This window comes from Rhyacophila brunnea, unplaced genomic scaffold (assembly GCF_057557595.1).
Source record: "Rhyacophila brunnea isolate RB1 unplaced genomic scaffold, BYU_Rbru_1.0 scaffold_11, whole genome shotgun sequence".
NCBI lineage: Eukaryota > Metazoa > Arthropoda > Insecta > Trichoptera > Rhyacophilidae > Rhyacophila > Rhyacophila brunnea.
The window spans coordinates 35,367,050-35,392,300 of NW_028232763.1; the positions used below are offsets into that span (position 1 = coordinate 35,367,050).

Here is a 25,251-nt window from a genome sequence, read left to right on the forward strand (position 1 = left end):
TAAAATATGTTTGTGATACCATTGTAAATATTGCAAAATTGTAAATATATTATTGAAATTTTAAAATATAAAAATATATGACATAGTCACCATATACTGTGTTTTCTGTTTTTGTACTTTAATTTGTCACCGAAAATGCACTAAGTCAAGTACTACCTTCATATTTTTTCCAAAAAGTAGCAAACCTGCAGTTATTTTTTAGTACCACATTAAGAAATTTGTAGCCAATAAAACGATCTGCAATTTGAAATGCACAACTACATGTCCTTTTATATATATAAAAAAAGTTAAGAGCATGCAAACTTTCAAACTCGATTATCTCAAAACTAGTATTTTTTACTTAATGCTTATTCGCAGTATACCCACGATATACAGGTAACCCTTATTCAACATGCTCCGGCAAGTGTGAATTTGTTATATCGGGATTAATTTTTAATAAAAAAAATTTATCCTACACTTATTTTGACATTTTCCTGGATTCATTACAATGAGTGTAAGCCGGCTCTCACATCTAAACTCACCTCGTCTGCCGCACACCCATAAATCAAACTTTCCAAGAACGACAATCAGGTGTTGTATATGAAGACCGCGCACATCTACCTAGCGACAGACGTACGTAACCTTAACGTAACCGTAACGAAACGTATAGATATTTGGATGCAGCGATCGGCGAGCCGGTATAGGAATGACCCATTCGTAGGTGTTCATATGCATCATGGCGTCGCAGTCCGAGAAGCATGCAACTTGTCGATTGCAACAGTAGATGGCGCAACAAAATAATGGCAGAATTAGAAACACATGTGGTGTCAAATAAACCTTAATAAACAAATACCTATATTATACATAGAATCTAAGTAAATATTGGTATTTTGTTTATTCATATACAGTAAAACCTCGTTAATATGAATTCCATGGGACCGAAAATCGAAAAAAAAATCGAATTACGCTTTACGAAATGTATGGGGGGAAAATATAAAAATTTTGAAAAAAAAATTTTTTGATTTTTATTAATTTCGTTTCTGATCATAGATGTGCCTACCGAATTGGGTCATAAAATGAATACGTGTATTAAATAAGGCTCTAAGTACCAAAAAGTAGTATTGCCTGTAGTTACAAAATACTGAGTCATTGCAGTAAAATTTCATGAAGCAGACCTTTTGAAAAATGTAGTTTTACAGTGTGAAGCAATCACGGCAGCTTCTATAATTTTAGGTATTAAGAACACACCATCGTCAGCTATTCTATATTGAATGCCGTTGACCACTGCAGTGCTACTTACACCATTATAAATAAAACACGCCAACGGACTTACAACGTCGACAGGTTTAATTATTTTGCTGTATTATTTTGACTTGCTTGAGGCACTTAGACTATAGTTGAAGTTATTGGCGTTGGTATGTAGAACATTTTTCTATAAAAATGTCAGTTTTTATCTTTTTGGTACTTAGCGCCTTAATTAATACACGTATTCAAATGTCAGGATTATTTTTATTACCATCATAAAATAAGTAATTTTTGATGTTTTAAGGAAAGTCTGTCACAATTTTCAATGACTGGCCCATGAAATAGTGTACTTTATTACGATTTATTGAATATTTTTATATGCCAGGGACTCTGAAATCATTTTAAATTACGAAATTCGAATTAAAGGTATGGTTTTATATGAAAATAATGTTCAAGGGACTTTTTTTTCGGGAAAATTTAGAATTACGGCGAATTTAGAATTATCAGTGTTCTTACTAACGATGGTTTACTGTAGGTGTTAGATTTTGAACAATCCAACACTGTTGGATCAATTCGAGAAAAAATTACATAATGCATATAATGATTTCGCTAGGATAATACCATGTTGTGCTAAGGGGGCTGGGTCTTGCTGACGTCTTGCAAATCGGTCGGCAAGGGAAGCAAAGCATCGGAGAGCACCATCGGCAACCCGAGAGTCGGCGTGCCGCAACAATCGGCTGAGGGCTTCTACACTCCCGCCAAGGGCTGGATCACCCGGCTCCATCTTGCCGCACACCCTGAAAATAAAAACACGTATCTTTTTCCATGTTCACAGGAATACACATTTTATTTGGACTATTTATGCTACATTATATTGTTATATACCTAGAGGAAAAAAACTTTTGAACGTGAGAATAGTTAAGTTAATTTATTTATTCAATGCACAAGATCGATGAGGGAGGGATCAAGAGGGATGAACTCAGCTTGGAGAGACCTTCATCCAGTAGTGTATTGATCCAGGATAATTATGATCTGTATCAATAACCCATTGTGCCCGCTTTGACAGGTCGTCAATACAATGAAACCCCGACAACATTTTTGATGAGACTGATAAAAAATCTTCTTAAATCAATTTATTTTTTATTAAAAATCATTCAACTTAGTTTGGAGCATATTATATAAACGTGTTCTTACACCTTTTCGAGAGTATATTCTTTTCAACCTACTTTTGACATGTCTATAAATAGAAGCGCACAAATGCATCTGAAATTCATTTCGATGATTACCATGCATCCAACTAAATGTGTTGGATTTTTAATTTTAATGGGACCTCTGAAACTACACGCAAACAACGGGAAAACATGAATTCTAGGCACATAAAATTGGGGTTCCACTGTAAAAATCAATATGAATAACAATAAACCAGTAAAGAGGGTAATGTGGAGCAATCCTATAGGAGACAGAAGGGGCACACCAACAATCAACTGGCGAGATGGAGCTATCCAATGACTGCCATATGCATGAATTACCAAATTGGAAACATGGTACTATAGATAGGGACAGGTGGAAAGAGTTGTCAGATGAAGCCAGGACCCATCCCAACATCCCAGTTTGTCATGCTCCTGATGATAATACCATTCTAACTTGTATTAAAAAAACAAACTTTAAGCCCAATTAGATCTGTCCTCATTTGGCTAACTAATTATCTAAAAATATATTTTCTGAATGCCCAGTCATTACTGGATGTCAATCTATATAATATTGGCTTGTCTACAAACTACTGATTATAATGACTTACTAGGATAATATTGGAACACTCACCGTGATACAACCGCCATTGCGGAGTGCAATGTGTCTTTGTGGACTTGCGAGCCGTGTTCTGTGATAAAGGCGAGAACACACGGCAGCCCACCACCTTCCCACACAGCCCCCGCTTCTCTCGTGCACACCAATTCTAAAACCTGACAGAAAATATCATGAATATTAATCAAAACTTCAATGTCAATCATTACCCTGATGTTCCATAACCTTATGCATGGATAACCATCGAGGAATTGCAATCTAGGTATTACGATTTTTTCAATCACGGGATTAAACAAAAACCAACATCAGGTGGTTATGTACCTATTTGGTGCTCACAACCAATGACATTAATATGGACGAAGCATCTGGAAAATAAAATGACACTCACTTTGTGTCGGGTCTGCCGGATGGCGAAATTCATATTTTAATATCGGTATCCTACGCTCAAATGAACATTCTGCTTGCAAGCGGTCTGGCGACACCGCTGGGTCTGCCCATACAAAATTTCTGACTGTCAGGTTTCGACTCCGCCATAATTATTGTGTTACAAAATGCCAATGTGCCTAGTTAAAAATTGTAAAAAAAAATCTACTTAACACTCCAAGAAAGATGGGATATCACTTTTCATGTCTTAGTATTATTTATTATTGATAAAATGCCATTTTAAGATATTGATGAATGTTTATTTGATGCAATTGAATGACAGAAACCATTGAACAGACGCCTGTGATGCGCTGGGCTCACTTGCGTCTAATCTCCGAGAAGTCGTAAGTAACCGATTATCTGTTTCTAACGCAATGACACTAATACGCCATTACAATAAAGGTTATATTACTATAAATTCTCGAAGCTTGTATCGCATAATGGAAATGGATACGTCATATGGTCACGTGACGTCTACCTATACATCTGTGAATGACTTTCATGCACAATTTCTCGTATGCGCCGATATGAAGTGAGTTGTCCATTTAATATGTCATTGCTCACAACGGACGAATGGTAATGTCTGCTTATGGTCATGAGTCGCATGTTGTTATCCAATATATGTTTGGATCGAGAGCATGGACTGAATCGGATGAGCAATTGGCTTACACTCATTTATCTTTAAAAAAAAAAAAAACTAGACAGATATAAGAAAAAGTATGATCTTGGGTAGGTGGCCAATGTCCACATCGGATTATAAATTAATAAAAATAAACCGATTACTCGATTGATATGTAATAATTTTATAACGTTAATTATGCATATTTTACTTTATCTATTAATAATATTTGTTTGAGACATACCTAGTTTTTTTTATTCGTCATCAAGAAATCGAGTGGGATAGCAACCCCAATACCATCGCTTCAAAAGAGCTTCACATGTAACCATATTATAAATATATATATATGTTCAAACAGTCAGTGACCTCTATTAAATATTCAAAAAATTATAAAGAATTATTTTGCTATTCTCTCTTGTACCGTAAAAAAAGTGTTGAAGTACGAACCTTTATACATTGTTCTGCTAGATCTCTGCTAGTTCTACTGTCTAATTCTACTGTCAACAATCGACTACAGATGGCTTTGATTGCCCCGTCGATTGCAACGATGCGGCGGGTGCACTCAGCTGAAAAAAAATATAAACAAAAGTCAATAACACCTATAAATTTTGAATCAGCGTTGGTTAAATGAGTCGCTAAACCCGCTCTGGAGGGTTTCTGAGTTTCAAATAAATCACGAAAAACTGTTTTGTGTATTTATAATGATGTTGATGCTAGTTGCCCAGAACAGGTTTGGTGACTAAGCGACTCAAATACACTAATACCTATGTTAACAAAATCGTTACACTCTGCATCATCGATGTGAATGCGGTATATTTAAGTAAGAAATAATAATTGGAGATTGACACTTACCAGACACATCAAGGTAATAGGTGATGGCCCTCGCTGTGACTTCGAGGACATTATCGGGGGCACACTCATCGAGGAAAATCTTACATAAGGCTGGAAGAAACGTGCGGGGTGGACAACTGCAATTAAATATTGTAAAAATTAATTAACAGAACTGGAAGTTAATCGGTTGAATTCTAATCTTACAGATTATCCAGACACAAATTGCCTGCCTACTAAATATGGAACAAAATAAAAACTGTTAAATATTCAACACGACACATTACATTTGTATACTGGAATCATTCTACAGTCGCACCATAGATATGAGAAAAGCGATTCGCAATTGTATTGGTACTGTTTGCTGCAATACCTATTTCAAAGTAAGCAAACAATATCAATACAACTATGAATCGCTTTTACTGTACCCATGGTGCCACTGTAGAATGATTTCAGCATACATACATGCTAAGTTTACAAAATCTCAAAAACAGAAAAATAAATTAGAAAAATATTTATATATATATATATATATATATCAAATGGGCTTTGACGGCACAACTTTATCCAATTGAGCTCTCAGTGTAACCATTGATCACGTTGAAATTTGATAACAATATGCGTCTATTGTTAAATTCTGTTAATATTGGTGACCATTTTTTGTAATTATTAATTAAGGCCATGCATTAGTTGAGGCACGGTCTAAAAAGATCGTTGCTAGGCGATGTGCGGATTGCGGGTTGCGGGTGCAAAAGACGCCTGTCAAACGAAATATTATTTCTCATATAAATCCAACATACGTCCATTTTATGTTCTGTTTATTATTCTATTAGTAACAATAATAATATATTCATTGACATGTTTTCTTTTTAAAGTAAATGGGTAACGTTTTTAGTCATCTTTACACGATTTTAGAATTAATTGACCCGTCGCCATCACGCAGCAAAGTGACGTGTTCCTGGGTCAACATTCTCTCACTGAATGGCAGCGAGTCCAAAATTTCGTCGCGCGTACAGTTGAAAATTATTTGGCGTTTCACTGATGCGTCACCTTAAGGTATTAAACTTTGATTCATAGACGATATAAGGATATTTCCAAATTTTCACTTGCTGATAATTTATTTAAATCTTTCAATGCACATCTATTATCTATAATTCAATTAACTGTAAACAAAATTTGATTTTAATTAATTTGCATGGGCATGCTTAAATGTCTATCGCAACATATACTCGCATGTTTACATGCCCACTGCAGTGTACGGATTAAACCCATATTTTTATGTGAAAATATATTGTTCAACTGCGTGCATTACATACCCAGTATTTCACTTGCCAACGATATTTTGCTGTTGACAGTGCTTTACCTAAAGATACCTACAATCCCTATCGGTCGACTATTAAATATTTTTTTGTAAGTAACATAGACGAGATTCCCATAGATGGCATACTCAACTCAATTCTGGCCAAAGTAAAGATTGACACTATTTCATCCTGGTCCATTCAATTAACATATTATTCACCTAATCGCCAAAAGAGGGACGATAAACTTATTATACTAGTATAAAATATGAATGTAAGTGAAGAAGAGGATGACCTTTCAAAGCAGCGGTCAACGTTGTCAGACATGAGCAGCAGCATGCAGAGTTGCTCGAGGGCGATGAGCTGCATGTCCCGCTCCTCCCCCTGCCCCGTGCATAGCCACTCCAGCAGGGTCTCCGGGTCCACCTCCGACATCTGCACAAACACCATCAACATCAATGTGTATAATTTTTAAGAATACAATTGAAATCAAAAAATTCACCGTGGCATCCTGAGACGCCGTGAGCAATTCCTTCAGGCATTGAAGGCTCCTTGAAAAATGTAATAATTTTGCACATTATAATAGCAAAATTTTAAAATATAATTTTGAGCCTACAGCCTTTTTTTTATAAAATTTTCTGTTGCATTGTTATATCAAGCAACAGTTAGTACTGTAAAACATCAAAGATTTCAAAACACAAGTCTATTCATAGAAAATTTGGCTACTATAGCACACCAAATTGATGGGAACCATACAGTGTGAAGCATAATCACAGTGCTAAATTTGTATATATTTAAATATGCCTACGATGGCCACGCAGCTTAAGCGTCAGCCTATAATGTTGTGGGTCCTAGGTTCGAATCCTGGGTCTGGCAAGTAGGTACACATATTATAGTTTTTCAATTTGTGTACAAGTTAAGAGTATAGACCGAATAAGTAGCTAACATCCATTTCTCGTAAAAACAAAATCCGTTAACACAACACCTCCACTCTGTGGGCCCATATGATCTTGTTAGTATCGGACATGGTAAAAAAAAAATTGGCGGTTGTTATCTTTACGAAATAAAAGGATTTCATTAAAACTTAAACTGTTCTTCCCTTATTGGCATGGTGACCACCAGTTTGCATAAAATTTTTTGTTGAAATTATAACAGCAAATACACAAAAAATACATAACACCCATATTGATAGTAAAATTCATGTGAATTCAACTCAACTAACCGGGTTAGAACCCGCAACCTATGGAACAAGAGGCGAGCTCTCTATTCTCTATTCCACTGAGGTCTCACACATCTTCAGATGTAAGTACAATCACTCGGCAACCTTAACATACAGAATCAACTTAACAATGTGCGGAAGAGCCAAATTTTTTTAAATACTTTTTTTGCCAAATTCTGTTCAACGTGACAAGACGCGTTGGTTGATGTATTAAAACTTCAGAATATACCAACAGATTTCTAGTTATCGGCTTAATTTAATAACAATAATACCACAGATGAATAGGATGACCAGGAAATATGAATACGGAACATTTTCAGTGGAAACCATTTTTTCAACTGGCATCTCTATTGATAATATAAAAATTGCATTTTTTTTATAATTCGTTCAATATTTTATTATACAAAATGGTGCAGTAACATTTATCATGTACTGCAGTTTTTTGTCTTACCACAAGATGGTTATATTTTCTGCAACTGTGAATAACATTTTTTTAACAATTTCTTGTTGCAATCTACACACCAAAATAATGCAACTATGAATTTAAAATCATTTTATAAAAAATTTATCAATGGATTTTGATATTGCCACAATAGATGAAATAAAATTGACAGTTACGGTTAGAACAATAGACTTGGTATATGTATAGCTTGCAACACACACATTTCCACACATTTTTAAATAATATTTTCATTTAAGTATATATTATGAATATAGATTGTTCCCAAGAATTACATAGATACGATTATGACATAAAACTGAATCTGCCATGTAAATAAAAGACGACTGGTCACCCTACACATTATGAACCAGTGGCGAGGGGTGGAGGTAGGCTGTTAAGATTTGACATAAATAGAGCACACTAAACTTTATTAGTCATACTTCTTTGTAGAATACAATTTGCAAATGGTGCAGGTTAGTTTTTAAAATTCAATTAAACTCTGCCTAAAGCAAACCATAATAGTTTAGGTATGCTATGGGCGATCCGACAAAAAAAGAGCACAGTTTTTCAGTCTCATACTTCTTTGTTTTCGTTGATTTTAGACTACACATTATTACAAATGGTTTTGGTTAGTTTTTTAAAATTCATTAAGTTCTGCCTGAGCCAAACTAAATAAAATCAAAATAAAAAAAAAAAAAACAAATCTAAAAAATATTTTATAGATAATTGATAAATGAATATTTTTCGACTATTGTCTACTATGGCTTGGATTAGGCAGGGTTTAATTGAATTTTAAAAACTAACAAACACTATCTACACCAGTCTTTCTCAAAGTAGGCGATAACGCCCCTTGTGGGCGCTGGAGGCTTTCAGGGGGGCAGTAGAAGGCTCAAGGAAAATTACGGGGCGTTAAAGGGGTTAAAAATTAAAATCAAGAATGGCTACTAAGAATTTTGGCTGCAGAAGCGAATCTCTCAACCCGGGTTATGGTCGGTTGTTCAACAATTTCTGATAGCATCGTCGTATTTGTGTGAACGTGGATTTAGTGCTGTAGCAACGTTGCTAACTAAAAAGAGAAATCGGCTGCAAGTTACTAAACGTGGTGACTTACGGCTGTTTTTAAGTGAATTCGAGCCTGATATTAACAAACTCGTCGAAATGCATCACACTCATCCTTCACATTAGATAAGTTTTAAATTCAAAGCCTTCTTTCAATGTTAATAAAAATGCTTCTAAATATGATTAAGTATGAGTTTTACTTCCTCTCATTGAAACATTCTTTTATCTCAGAAATAGGATATGAGTCACACCCTATCTATCCTATCCATATAATAATGCATGTTTAAATATTATATTTGCAATAACTGTTTTTAAGATGCGCAACAGATGGTAATGTAAAAAGGTAAGTTAAAAAATATGGGGGGCCACTAGATTTTTTATAAATCTCAAAGTGGGCGGTGGTCGAAATAAGTTTGAGAACCTGTGATCTACACATTGTAGTGTTGAAGTTTAGTGTTGCACTATTTATATCAGATCTTAACAGCTTACCTCCATCCTTCGCCACTGATATGATCCAAGCCATATTTGAATTACAAGAAAGTAAACCCGCTTAGTAAAAAGGTTTCTTGTCTCTCCTGAAGATGGTTCATTCACCGTATTGCACTTATACTGACAATATCGACCCTTAATCGGCAGAACAACGTAAGCGACAATTCATAAATTTTATAGAAGGTTTTTTCTTAATTATTTCCGTAATTAGTTCTAAAAATGAATTCTGTTAATGTGGTTACTAATAATTGGTTACTGCCTATACGGAAATTATAAAACAATTGCATTAATGCTTTTAGTTTTCGAGATAGTGGCGGTAACGCTGTTTTGCTTATGTCTATGACGCGATATTTTTTCCAGGCATGTCGCTTACGCTATTTGGCGTAGTTGTTTTTATTTATAAATTTCATGCTAATTATCATGCCAGGGCATTAATAATTAAGTAATAAAATAAATAACATAAGTACCCATTTATTTTACGAAAGGGGGCGTTGTTAAATAAATTAAAAATACTTTTTAAATTAATATTTTTGCTTGTAGATACTTAACCACATAGGTAAAATAAAAATAAATGATTGGTATTTTTAAGGGTTCGCTTATATTATTAATATTATTAGGTATTGTTATTTTTCAAAATGAAATATGTACGTATCTACTCGTACATAATTAAGTACGGGGACCTACTAATTATAATAAAATAAAATTGTAATCTTACAAAAAAATTATTGTCCCTTATTTTTTAAGCAGTAATCGCTGTATTATCCTCATTCACATCTTCCTGATCGGATTCCGGTAAAGTATCTTCCACTGATAATCTATGTGGCAGTTTCATAAACTCATCCGTCATCTCTGAGGGATATTACATTTAACACGGATACTTTTAAGATCGCTATACTCGATCTCCGATATTGGTGATTTAGCACTATACAGCAAGGGTGGCTGGCGTTTAAAGCATCACAGCATTTGATCGGGATCTGATGACATTTTCTAGGTCTAACAGTTTAGTCCTACTGTCACCAGAGTAGGTACAATATTTGGTAAGTTTTTTTAAATTAAGTATGCCTTTTGTAATTCACCAAATTTAATTTTGAACTTTGAAGCAATGCAAGTAGCAGCGAGAGATTTCCAGTCACGGAATTCTGCATATGAAATGATGACCTAGCGTTGGAAATGATGGTGGGTCATTCTGATAGTGCCCAAACTACTCTGAATATAAATGACTCAATTCTCGCATGAATGGAATCGACCAGCATCGTAGTACGACCAGTGGGTCTATTCTATACTTTATCGACCGCTAAAGTGATAGATATTATCAAACTTAGGGTAGGTTTGTATAAAAGTATTAGTACTTATTGCAACAATTACAACCAACGTATTGTAATTGTTGCAATAAGTGCTGTATTCTAACAGCAGTAAGAGAGGTGCTGTTAAAATGTAGCGCTTATTGCAACAATTACAATCAACGTATTGTAATTGTTACAATAAGTGCTAATTCTATGATACAAACCTACTCTAAGTTTGATAATATTTATCACTTTATCACTTTAGCGGTCGATAAATACAGAATAGACCCACTGGTAATAGAAAATGTATTTCTATCAATTCAATGAAAGTTGAATTTTTCATAATATAAGATAGCATAGCCAGTGTTGCCCGGTTCTTATTCTGACCAATCACAGTATAATAAATCCTTGATTTTTTCCCGCTTTGTCAGTCCTATCCAAAGATTTGTGCATTATTTCGGAGATCTCATTACTGCCACGTTTACCATCAGTTTCACCCCATAAAAAGCAGTATCCATTATTTTTTCCACTTTCATAGATACTTTCATTATAGTATGCGTATTTTCGACTACGGAGTTTTTTGCACCTTCTCGAGGTCAAAACTTGCGCACAAAACATCATTGTGATTTTTACTTTTGGCCAGATCATTAAAGAACATCTCCTTGCATTTATCCTTTATGGTAAGGGGACATTTCTAAGTATCCATTTCAATTAGCCGAAGTCTCTTGTCACCAGACATATTTGTTATTTTCTCGCAAAAAGAACACTATTATCTTTTTTGGTAGATGAAAACCCAAGTTGAACTTACTGTCTATTAAATACGTTTCTGAAAACATTCTGAATCACGACATTAGTGGATTCATTCAAAGAATCCAAATTTTCAGTATAAATTTTATATATATTTTCAACATTTCAAAAATCTACAGGAAGATACTATTATTCGTAGATTATTCCGACAGTAGTGAGATGAAACGGCGGGTAATTATTGTTTAATAAACTCTATTACCAGGTTTATTTTATCTCAGCCAGTTTTACTGGACGGCGCGAACTTTGCTCCCAAATCGGTTTTCGCACAACTCACTACCAGACGGACCACCGAATAAACCGTACCGTAGCTTACACTATCAAATAACGTTGGTTACGTTGTTTTGCTCTACTTTATAATGCGGTACAAGTTAAAACGCTAAAAGGCACAGACCCTAAAAAAATGTCATGCGAATGAGATCGGGCTCTAATATTTTTGTCACTTACGCGCTAGGTGATATTGAACGGTTCTCAGTTTAAAACGCAATTTACCAAAAAGTGTCGCTTACGTTGTTCTGCCGATTAAGGGTCAATATATTATCGTCTCTGTTCTGGCAGAACACACTAACTGGAGAATACTAGTTTTGAGTAATTTGACTTTGAAGTTGTTAAAATGTTTGAAATAATGGTCTATCATGTGAGTTTATTAAGTAATCGTAAAAAGGATGACTTTAAGATAAAGACTGTTTATTTATTAAGAAGGTTCCCAGATGGTAAAGTTAGAAATAAGGAACATTTTGGTACTAACTCAATATGTAATTTTTTCGAATTATTGTCTTCTGCCAGAACAGTGACGATATTATAACTATCGTAAATAGAAAAAAACGTAACAATAAAAAACTAGTATTTTACAGATTATTAAAAATCAATTTAAACATCTGACAACAATCGCGTAATAATAATTAATCATTATGAAACAGGCATACTTTTGCTTTCTGCAATTATTTCTTTGTTTTGATTCATACGCGCAAAAGTCGTCTGCGTATAAGATATTTTGCGGGCTCTCTGCCAAAATAGTATCATCAAAAGACCGTTGTGAGTATTTTACTCAATCTTGGCAGCCGAAAAGATTTTTAAACAACAAATAAACAAACTTTCGTACGGAGACAACTTCTTACTCACAGAATAATTTTACTTACAAACAATAAATTGAGGGGCCGAGGATAAAAGGGATACAGGCATTGACATATTAAATGGACGCAGTGTGTGAAAAACAAAAGGTCTCACACACGTCTGTCCGAGTCTGTAAACAATACTTTCAAAAATAATATTAACACTACCCATATTGTAATGCAGGTCAATTTGAAAATCTGAATTTATTTCTGCATATTATCATTCTGTTATATTTTGCCAAAACGCTTACAGCTCTCCTTTCAAAGGCAATGATTATAACCTACATTTGTATAGGTATGTTTTCATAAAAGACAAATAAGTTTTGTAGTCAAAATTTTAGTGTCGGTAATAACTCAAAAACTACTGGACCAATAATAATTATGAAACTCTCACAGCTTACAGACTACATTGTTGGTACCAACGTAGTAGACTTTCATCTCAATACTCGATATCTCAAAAGAAATTTCTCGATGATACTACAATTACAATAATATGAGGTAAGACATGGAGTTAAAAAAATGTCAATAATCTGAAAATGAGGTGAAGCGCGGGTAGACAAGCGTGCGCCTAGAAATCAAACAAATAATACTAATTAGTCTATTTTTTTTTCATTTTATATATATATATATATATCCTTTTCTTTCTTTATTTACGCGGTCTAATACCCCCCTTTACACGTGCGTGGATTTACTGCTGACAGTGAGTGATTCAGAAGCTTCCGAACTTTTTTGATTCATGCATGCAATTTTGCCAACTACAGGATAATACAATATGTTTACAGTTCATTTTCTTTAATATTAACGCATCGAAATCGTTAAAAAAAATATTATAATTTTCATTAGATATTTTTTACCAAAAATGTCCAAGATATTACGGTAGAAAACAATCATTCGGTATTGGTTTTTTATTGGACCAAACGGCGCCGAGGGTTGTTATACGGATACCGCCCCCTCTACCACTTGATTGGTCAACGGATCACTTATCCTTTTCTAATATTAAAGTTGTTTAGCTGTACTGACTCATTACACATTTGAATACGTTCTAATTTTTATATTAATTTTGTGAGTTTTAAGTGATATTTTAAACACATAATAAAGTTTAGCGGCTACATATATTAGGAAATTCATCAAGAGTTCGTCCTGAACTCCTAGAAGAATTATGGAAATAAGTATTGTGCTTAAATTATTATATTATGTGTTGTGAATCGATAGTAGAAATATACAAGATCTCTGTTAACTCACTAAAACTACAGAGTGACTGTAATATATTGGTTACAAAAATATTTTTATTTCTGATCAATGTTTATATTTTTAATGCAGTGGTACTTAGTTATTCATGGCGGATATTTATTGGTTAAAAAAAATACTTTTAAAAATTCACCTATAATATAAAGACTAATATTAAGAATAGTTATTTTGTTGAATACTACCTAACACATTCAAAGGATTTTAAACATGATATATCATTTTTAAACAAATCAATATATAATATGAATAAATAACAAATTATATGAATAATAAATACCAACATTAAAAAATCATTATTAAAAATTGATTTATTTTTTGCTGAAGACAATAATTAACAGCTACTAGTTATTACATATCAAGCAAATTATTTTGTTAATAGGCAACCAATCTTGGAATTTTTATAGATAAGTACCCCAATAATTTCAATTCTTCATAATTTTAATTTTACTGGCCATATTTTGAATCATAAAGATATTCTTAAACCGTTAAAAAGTAATTATAGGATAATTTTAAATAATAGCACATCAACTGAAAAAACCCAGCCGAATTACTGGCCTTTGCCTAATTAGTCACTCAGTTACCTGAGAAATTCCATGAATGAAGGAAACCCCGACGTATCATTACCTGACCAACCTATTATTAAAATGTAAAAATAAAATAATATTAAACCATATTATTTATAATATTTTATAACGTTAAATTCAGAAAACCAAATTCAACCAATAAAAGTCGCGTAACTCCTTAGTATAATTAATTTTCAAAATAAATATTAAATTTATTAAATTATGCTTCTCCTTCTATTTTTTATATACAAATAATAGTCCGAACAAAAACAACGTAATATTTTGCTCACAATCACTGCTGAGCTGTTAATTAATTTTTAATTACCACATTTAAATAGCATGTTAATTAGATCGAATGGCCATGTAACGCAAACACGCCAGTCGCCGTGTCAGCACTAAATGAGTTAATATAATTCAATTAATTTTAATATTTTCTGGATAACTGTTTTCTGCCACACTGTAGTTTATGATGACTCGCATTTAAAAGTAGGTTTGGGAATCTCCAATTCTCACAATTCGAAGGGATCGCTGCTAAAGTACGCTAAATGAGTAATATCGCTGGATTACTCTTTTAATATTAATATAATGTATCTCTCACTATGTCAAATAAATAAATATGAAAGATCTTCAAGCATTGAAATATAAGGTAATGAACTTTGCTTTTCGTCTCCTGAACATTTCACATATTACCACTTTGAACAAACCAATACTAGGGCGATGAGATGTTGGTAATAATAGTGTGAAATATGCCACAAATAAATCTCCAATCTCAAACGACTTAATTTAATCATTAGTCTTAATAACCCATTTCAGCCTCACTGTCATATCTTTAAACCATCTATATATGGTTGTCTTCAACGTCTTTGATCATAACCGATTGTTTATCGACAATATCTTCTACTATACTAACCTTAGATATTTGCAGATGATCGTTGCAGCAAAAATGTGCAGGCTACCTGAAAACAGAACAAAACAAATTATACCAATCTGTAATTTAGAGCAAGTGTGTTCCAAGTCCGATTTTGCCGAAAATGAGTTAATTGCAGATTATATACCTAAACTATCATATCTTTTAGAGTCGATTAACCTTTTTGACTCCATTTATAACAGATACATTACAATTATGACACGAAAATAGCCTGTTACATCCTGTCACAAAGTGATGCTGCAATGCAAACGTATAGCTGTAAAAATACACAATATTATAGAATTTAATAATTAATCATGCTTTTTCGCTGAATAACTTGAAACGTGTTGCGGTTATCTATTTTTTGTATTATAACAAAAATTCATTGAAATGTTCCCTTTTTCGAGTGGAAACATAGGGTTTTATAGTAATATTATAAGAACATTAGATATGTGGAAATGTGTACCGTCGAGTTGATGCCATGCCACTTGCTAGGTATAAAACTACTGATGAGTCTGACACGATTCGACAGACATCTCACATAATAATCCTTTAACTTTAACCCATTAAATGACGGGAGGTATTAGTATGGCGATATCCGGCGGGACATGAATTTTTATGAAAAAATAAAACCTTGTAAACGTATCTTTTTTGGAAATATATGAAAAGTATGTCATAAAGTATTTCCCCATGAGCCAATTTTGGCAAGATTCATAAATTCAAGAATGAAAACCTAACCTAATTTAATTTAACAAATAATCCAGTATATCAGCTATTTTCAAAATTTGTTTGCCGCTGGCTTCCTGTAAACAGACAAGAACCAATAATTGTTCTATTTGTTTCGACTCACATTTCGACACATTGTCACACACTAAAACTATTGATGCAGACTGAAATAAATAGAACATGTTAGGTTAGGTTACGTTTACATTCTTATGGCGCTCTAATGCTGATATGTGTAAACATCCCAGAACATAATATATTTCAAAAATACTTCTTACAAAACACACCTTCCCCGACAGATATTATTATAGTACTAATATTTCAGTTGAAACAAAACAAACGACACAATGATAAATGTATATTATTTTCAGTAGGTTACATTAGTAAAATTAATTATGAGGTGTAAAAACTGCAGTAATAAATTAAGTTGTGTTATAAGGGACTGACTTTATGTATATTATAATATTGGACATACCATAAAGTACTGAAGATATCAAAAATGTTTCAAGGACAATGACACTCAATGACTCACAAATGTGAAATGATGTAATTATAAAATCACCCCAAAAGGATATTTCATCATAGCATATTCTTGTAACCCCTATTTTATTGATTATTAATTATGTAAATAATTAAGTAAGGAAATGGGTCAAATATTATTCATTAAAACACAATTAACCTATCATAACTTTCCATGAATTGAAATACCTGTGTAGATTAGATTAGAACCCTAAATCACAACAACTTCTAGGATGTATTTTCAAAGTATAGTCTGTGACCGTAACTAGCCACAGTATATTTTTTGAAATAAAATCTATTATGTTATAGTACCGCATGCATTAGGATCATTTTGGTAATAGTGCTTAAATAAATTTCTTTTTAGACCAAACCAAACCTAACCTAACCTAACCTACCTCAACCTAATATAATCTTAATGTATGATAATGATGCATTAAAATGTATGGAAATTTTAAATTAACAATTATTGGATCGAAAAGCATCTGTGCCGACAGAAAAAGGTATTGGTAAATGTGCCGCAGATACCTGCATGAGTTTTTATGACTATCGTTTTAGACCAAACCCAACCTAACCTAACCTAATCTAACATAGCCCAACCTAATATGACCCAATATAATCTTAGTGTGTGATAATAATGCATCGAAATGTATGAAAATTTTAAATTAACAATAATTGGATCGAAAAGCATCTGCGCCGACAGAAAAGGTTTTTAATATAATTGTCTACGCGGAATAAACTGTTTTCGTAAAAAAAAATATAAAAGCTCATGCGAGCATCTGCGGCATAATTACCAAGGTGTTTATAATTGTATACATGGAATGAAAACTGTTTTTTCATTTTTTTGACAAAAACAGTTTATCCCAATATGTAGACAATTATATTAAATACCTTTTGCAGTCGGCGTAGTTTTCAATCCAGTAATTATTGTTAATTTAAAGTTTGATATTTTCATACATTTCGATGCATCATTATGACACACTAAAATTAGGTTAGGTTAGGTCTAAAAGAAAGTTATAAAAGGTCATGCGGTCATCTGTGGCACTGTATATTATTACTATTAACAAATTTAAATAAAATTGTATATTGTATCACAATAACAATAAAGATACTAGGACATATAGAATATTATTAATTTACAAGGGTAAAGGTCAAATTTAAATAATTACTACCTGAAGATACCTACACACAAAACGAAAATTTTAAAAGACAATAACAACAGATAGGTACCTACATGGGTGGGTATAATAATATTGAACTTTCTAATAGTTTCTATGTTCTTTATAAACATAACCTATGTTAATTTAAGACGCTTATAAATGACTGAATTTATAGATTCAAGTTTTAATTGAGAATGTTTATATTTATTTGACAATAATTGTGACATTTCTCTTTTTCTAGAACACCTTTCGGACTTGCAAAAAATGTATTGCAAGGAATAACTTAATAAACATTAATATATTATCTAATATTTGTTATCACAAACACTCCGAAAAACATCAGGTTTTAGAAATCGACTCGGTTACAATGAAATATTCACGGCTCGATGTTTTTTTTTATTGTGTTGATCGCAAAAAAGTCGACACCTGGGTAAGAGAAACAACAAGCATGATCCGCCAACATACAATACTTGCTATCGAAATGATTATCATGTGGGAATTCAGAGGTTACTTGTTAACATAATACGACGTAAATAAAATATAAAAAAATGTTGAAATAAAGAGATTGACAGTGCTACTGAGTACCTTACCTAACGGGTATTGTAGACATTATTGTACTCAGTGCTACCTGAGAAATGTCAAACGTGAAAAATGTCATTTAAATTAATAATAAAGCACAAAATATTTACCTGCGGTAACGCATCAATTGTCCATATTTCTGGCATTAAAGCAACAATTCATTTGTCTTATCCTCTGCACAGACAAAATAAATATTTTTCAACCAAATCGTCATATAAAATAATAAAATATATCGACTGCTATTTTCACCTAATTTACATCTGGTGTTGCTGACAATAATAATTAATTTCATTTTTCATTACTATATTAGTATTGCCATATCGAGGGTATACTGAGATAATCGCAAAAAGGACTTTAATTTTTTTTTCAAAGCGTTCTCCCACGTAGATTTTTTTTATGATTTAAAAACATTTTTTCTACATTATAAAGACTAACTTTTATGGCAAACACAATATACGACATGTTACAAGTCCTGTATTTTGTATACGCAGAACGCATTAGGTCATTATCATGCTTTATCATACAGGGCAGCCCTCACGGTACCGCAAACATCTGCTTTCGCAGCAGCCAATCAGTCAAGCCCCCACAGTAGGACCATTCCTTCAACTCTGGTGAAAGCACTGAATTCACTCCTTCATGGAGAGGATGGTGTCACCATATATGACATTCCAGCCATACTGGAATGTGTCAAAATGACTCGCTCTATTCGAGCAGAACCTATCATGTCCATGGAGGATAGGCTTGACAGAGCCGAATCTCTGCTTAATAAATGCGGCATGTTGCCCTAAATGGCTAACACGCGTCCACTAAAAATAATCTCCTGGATAAGCGACCGGAGTTGACTGATCTACTCCGTGTGCTAGACGTGGACATTGCTTTAATTCAGGAGACATTCTTTAACCCAAAAGACCGTTTCTCCGTTCCCGGTTTTGACTGCTATCGTGAGGACCGCTCTCTCCCAGCGAAGGGTGGGGGGTATCATGATACTTGTCAATCAAGACTTAAAACATGCTCACATCCCAATTAAGCCTCTCATTGGATTTGAAGCCACGGCAGTTGAAGTAAACTTAAATGGACGCCTACATGCCATAGTTTCGGTATATGGGCATGCCAAAGAAAAAATGAGCGAGGCAGAGGTGGTCCACCTTACTTACCTCAGAGGCTCAGTTATCCTAGCAGGTGATTTTAATGCACATAATAAGATTTGGAACTACCATTCCAACAGTTGTGCAGTTGTACAGAGCCAAAGGCCTGTATATTCGCTCTTGACTCTCGCCTTGGCGTGCTGTCGCTCTCGCATCTGTCGACTGACCTGGTCGCGTTATTTCCGCCCATTTCAGCTTTAAGAGTACAAAAGAACACGTGGTATCGCTGCTTGACGGCATCCTCCGCGCAGTTGCTGGCAGGGATGTCATCATCTGTGCGGACGTCAACTCGCAGTCCCCCCTCTGGGCGTCCGTGGATCTCCCCTTGTGCGACGCGGACGTCATCGAGGAGCTGGTGCACCAGCACAACCTGGTCGTCCTCAACGATCCGAATTGCATGCCGACTTTCACGTCGCATGCAAACTCCGGAAGCACTCACATCGACATCACCCTTGCCACTGAGTCCGTCGCAAGACGTATCAGGGGCTGGAGGGTCCATGCGAGCGCCTCCATGAGTGATCATCGGTTGATCACTTTTGAGCTGGCCGCTGACTCCTCGCACGATGGCGTCTCTGACGTATCCCCTTTCCCGCCCACGCGTTTCAGAACGCGTGACGGGAATTGGGAAAAGTTTGAAAAGGCGCTCTCCAAAAAGCTTGATAGGACTTCGAGATACCGTTTTCCGGACCTGCACTCGGCCACTTCACGACTGACTGCAGACATCACCGGAGCAGCCGAAGCTTCACTCGGACGCTGCAAGCCCAAGCCACCCAGCCAGTCGCCGTGGTGGACGCAGCAAGTTTCGAGCCTGCGCGACTTTTTCAGGAAAGCACGCAAGTTCCATCGACGTGCGCGCCGACTCAAGCAACCACCTGCCTCTATTGATCTTCTTGCATCCATGGCTAAGTCCGCCCGATACAACTACAAGAAAGCAATTACTCAAGCCAAGAAGGACTACTGGAGGAACTTAGTCACCATCGAGGGGGGTTTGGACCCTTGGGGTCCTCCATACTGTGCATTAAAGCTTGGTCTCAGACCGACGAGCCTCTTGTGCGGTATCGAGAAACCGGGTGGCGGATACACCAGTACCGAGTCTGAAACGGCTGTGGTCCTGCTCGGGGCACTCATCCCCCTGGATGACGAGTCCAGGGACGATGCCACCATGAGTATGGTCCGCTTTGAGGCTTATCTTCCTATCGACACGGACCATTCATCGTTGCCCTCTGAACAGGAGATCAATCGCATCATTAGAACGTTGATTGTTGGCAAGGCCCCAGGCCCGGATTGCATTGACAATATACTTGTCAAACGCACATGGGCCATCGCCGCGCCAGAAATTACCAAACTTTTCAGTGACTGCGTCAAGAGCGGCACGTTCCCCGACTGCTGGAAGCGGGGTTTACTGAAGGTAATCCCCAAAGCCGGCGGTCGAGAACCGTCAAGCCCCAAAGCCTACCGTCCTCTAACACTCTTGCCGGCTCTCGGTAAGGTGCTGGAGAAACTTCTGTGCTACAGGATTGAAGCCCACCTGGAAGAGCATGCGCCGCTTTCTGATAAGCAATTTGGATTCAGAAGAGGCAAATCAACGACAGATGCCATAAGAAACGTGATTGCCATCGTTGAAAATTCTCGCCATAAATACGTCCTAGGAGTTTTCCTGGACATTGCAGGTGCGTTTGATAGTGCATCCTGGCCTCTTATACTTTAAAAGCTTCGGCTCAAGAGACTACCAGGAAATTTGTTCGCGTCGATTCAGAGTTATTTCACGAATAGATCGATCGAGTTCCGTGTTGGTTCTACCACAATAGAGAGGCGCACCAGCATGGGCTGCCCCCAGGGCTCTGTCCTCGGGCTCCTCCTCTGAAACGTGCTCTTCGACGATCTCCTTAGGATCCCGCTTCCAACCGATTGCACTGTCATCGCCTACGCTGACGATGCGCTGCTGTTGGTGGAGGCCGACAGCAGGGCGAAGATTGAGAGTGCCGTCGGCGAACCCTTAAAGTCAATTGAGGCGTGGGGTAAAGTAAGCAGACTATCTTTAGCACCTTCCAAAACAGAAGCCATTGTCCTGAAAGGACCGGGACGACTAAACTGTAAGCGGCCACCCACAGTCCGCTTCGGTGACACGAGAGTGAAAGTGTCAAAGATCGTCACCTCTGGCTGCGACGGTGAGATGAATCAACCAAGAGCCGGCACACATATATGTTTTTTTTTCAAATATTAAATGGCGATTGGAGATAACCAAATATCTGATTCCTGACCATCACACCAGTCAATTTGTGACTGGACACGGAGTGTTTGCTGGCAAGCTCTTTGAGCTTGGACTTGTAAGCCGTCCGACATGTCCATGCGGAGGGGAGATTCAGGATGCCAACAACATCCTCTGGGAATGTCTTAGAATGTGCTCCGAACGGGAGGAGATGCTCAGGTCGGTCCAACCAGCTGTTGAGCCCATCGGGCCATCCGACTTGGTTGCTACTAAGGCCAATTATCTTGCATTTAAAAAAATTGCGGCGTCTTACTGCGGGCGTGAAGATCTCTTCACATACTTTTTGCTGTCCGTATGATTAGCTTCATTATTTTGTTTTATATACACTAGAATCATTTTTATTTTCATAATTTCCCTGTGCTCTTCTCTCCCCGGCACATTACATTAAAAAATAACTTTAAACTCAGTCAGAGCTCCCTCTGAGCGTAGCAACCTTAGTCCTGGGTATCTCCTCCTAGGGCATTCCCGGCCTAAAACTTAACTAGATGCTTCACATCGCCAATGTAGGGCCACGTGATACGCCCGATTAAGACCGGGTGTGGTGCTTGGCGGGTTTTGACAACGCCCGTGGCAATGCCCTCTTAAAGATTACAGAGAAATACGATTTCTCAATCTCACATCCTGACGAGCCGACTCGTGTCCAAGCTCGTTGCAACCCAGTAGTTTTAGATTTTGTGATAGCAAACAACTCCCCAGAAACCGGTGTCCCGAGAGTTGTTAATGCTCTGAAGTAGGATCACCTGCCAATTTATTTCGAAGTTGGAGGCGAATACGATAAAGAAAGTAAAATCCAATTTGACTACTCTAAAACCAAATGGCACCTATTTAAGAGGCATATTAATCGATGCATTGATCTCACGCTTAGAACCTTTCAAACGGAGGTAGAGATAGAGACAGTGGCCGTCGAACTCACTGAGACTATTCTCACAGCGAGACGTCAATATATTCCAAAAATCAAGAAAAATCCCATCAGGGTGGATCTTAATGACGAGGCCAGAGAGCTCATCAATACTAGAAACCAGCTACGCAAGGACTGGAACAAAACTAGACGTACAAATCACTTCATCAAACGTGAGATCAATACTTTGCAAGGTAAAATCAAGAAGATAGTATCAGAACTACAAGCCGAGCATTGGGACAATAAACTCAAGGACTGCAGAGTTTATACAGACGACCCGCGGAACTCGCTCTGGGCACTATCCAGGGCGATTAAAACGGGCCCGTCTGTCATAAAGCCCCTCAGGAAGAATGCGACTAGTCGAAATTTCGTATACTCAGATCTCGAAAAAGCAGACGCACTTGCCGATGCGTTCGTCGATAATACTAAAATCCAGTCGGATACCGATTCAGCTACTAAAGCCTTGGTGAACAACTCAATTCTTGCACTTGCGAAAGAAGACATCGATCCCGATGATGATAAAATTGTTGAACCGCGCGAGATCTCTAGATCTATTAATACCTTGATCGCCAGAAAGGCACCCGGACGAGACAATATCACAAATTACATGTTGAAATGACTTCCCGAGAAGGCGCGGATACAATATATTGCTAAGATCTTCAATGCATGTCTGCTGCGCGGATACTTTCCAAAGACCTGGAAAACGGCTCACGTTGTCGCTATACTAAAATCCAAGAAGGACCACTCTTTGGCTGTAAACTACAGACCTATAAGTCTACTAGATGGCATAAGCAAACTTTTCGAGAAAGAGATCCTTCGACGCTTTCTCCCATCCCACAATCAAGTCCTCCCGGACACCCAATATGGTTTCAGGAAGGGTCTATCAACGACCCTACAACTCTCCAGAATTACCGGGATTGTGATGGCCGATATGAGGCAGCGCAAGACCACTAGTATGGTTCTGTTGAACCTCGGAAAAGCATTTGATACGGTCTGGCATGACGGTCTAATCCACAAACTTTTTACCACGAACATGCCCGTGTACATCACAAAAATCATCCAGAACTACCTGAGCGGTCGAGCGCTTTTTGCAGTGGTCAAGCGGGAGAATTCATCTCACCGCACTATCGATGCAGGGGTACCACAGGGCAGTTTGATGGGGCCCAGGCTCTTCAATCATTTCATAAGTGATATGCCAAACCCCGCCAACTGCACACTGGCGCTATACGCAGATGACACAGCCATCCTTTCCACCAGCCGCCAGACTGACACGGCGATTAGGAACTTAGAAAAGGGCACTCGACAGCTGACTGATTATTTCAGTCACTGGAGACTTAAAGTTAACGCGGAGAAGACGGAGGCGATTCTCTTCTCGCGGAGCCAAAAATCCTATAAAGGAAAAAAAATACTGTTTGTGACATCCCCTGTTCATTCAGTAACACTGTGAAATACCTCGGGGTATACCTTCACCACAGATTGAACTGGACACCTCACCTATTAGAAGCCAGGCGAAAAGCCTGTATGGCGATGGGGGCTCTTAGACCCATCTTCAACCGTAGAAGTTGTCTCTCAGAAGAAAACAAAAAGGCACTGGTATGGTTATTAAACCAACCATGCTGTATGCATCCCCAATTTGGACTACCTACTGTCAACACCAAATCCAATTTAAAGATGCTGCAAACAATAAAGAATAGATCCCTTCGAATCGTTTACGAACTCAAGCCTTACCATAGCATCAAACACATCAATGCAAAACACGATAGAATCGACATTGCCGAAACCATAACTAAATACAGAGAGACCTAATTGAATAGACTGACAGAAGGGCCTCATAAGAAACCTACACTATTTGCCAACAAAATTCAAAATTTTAAGCACACGCGCAAGGAAGCTAGGCTCCATCATAAGATGATGCCCCCTGATTCTCCAAATCCTGATGATCCACCCCCACCTCACTCAATTACAGGTCTTCCACAGCGGATGCGGCCGGCATTACTCTGACCCCGCCGGATCCCTTCCAGAGTCTAGCGGTAGAGGTAAAAGAATGTTTGGAAGCCCCAAGAGCTAAAGTAGGTAGCTTTAGAATGTACATCAGAATGAGACTCGGGCTCAAAGCCCAGGTGAGAGCTAAACTTGTAGAAAACAGAAAACGGGGTATACCCCCTAGGGACTGGGCGAACATCTTTGATGTTATAAAATGGTCCACACAAGATCATAATTTCAAGCCGAACATCCCGCTAAAGGATGAACTTGTTGATTGTTGGACCCATAAGGACAATATTCGGAAGAGGGTTTTTCTTAACGGTTTTCCCTTGAAAGACTTGTTTGAAAAGCGAAGATAAATGTAAATTCAATAGCTCAATACTTAGCCAGATTAAATGCGGGAAAGGGCATTAATGTACTTACAAGACCCAACCCTAGAAATAATAGTCAGGAAACCGAGGTCTGTCTCTCAGACCTCACAAGGTCTCAGTTAAAAGAAAAGTTAGGTAGGAAAAAAAATCTAGTTGAAGTTATTTTACAAATAAGGTAGGTTTCTACCTAAATTCTTTAGGTACCTACCTAGGTACATTTTCATACTATAATATTTCATAAAATAAGAAGAGACTGTTGGTGATGCAAACATTCATTTAAGGGGGG

At 36.6% G+C, this 25,251-nt stretch overlaps 1 protein-coding gene across 1 annotated transcript in view; it reads right to left on the minus strand.

The window, feature by feature from the left end:
* Window positions 1–18,561, minus strand: part of Ufd4 (ubiquitin fusion-degradation 4-like) — a 67,778-nt gene extending 49,217 nt beyond the window's left edge. Inside the window, exons 1-7 of the mRNA XM_085960354.1 lie at window positions 18,410–18,561; window positions 15,325–15,370; window positions 6,491–6,630; window positions 4,922–5,037; window positions 4,517–4,635; window positions 3,046–3,185; window positions 1,846–2,021 (exon numbers count right to left, since the gene is read on the minus strand). Coding sequence (XP_085816480.1) covers window positions 1,846–2,021; window positions 3,046–3,185; window positions 4,517–4,635; window positions 4,922–5,037; window positions 6,491–6,630 — 691 coding nt within the window. The 5' untranslated portion in view covers window positions 15,325–15,370; window positions 18,410–18,561. The remainder of the gene's footprint in view (window positions 1–1,845; window positions 2,022–3,045; window positions 3,186–4,516; window positions 4,636–4,921; window positions 5,038–6,490; window positions 6,631–15,324; window positions 15,371–18,409) is intronic.
* Window positions 18,562–25,251: the final 6,690 nt, after the last annotated feature.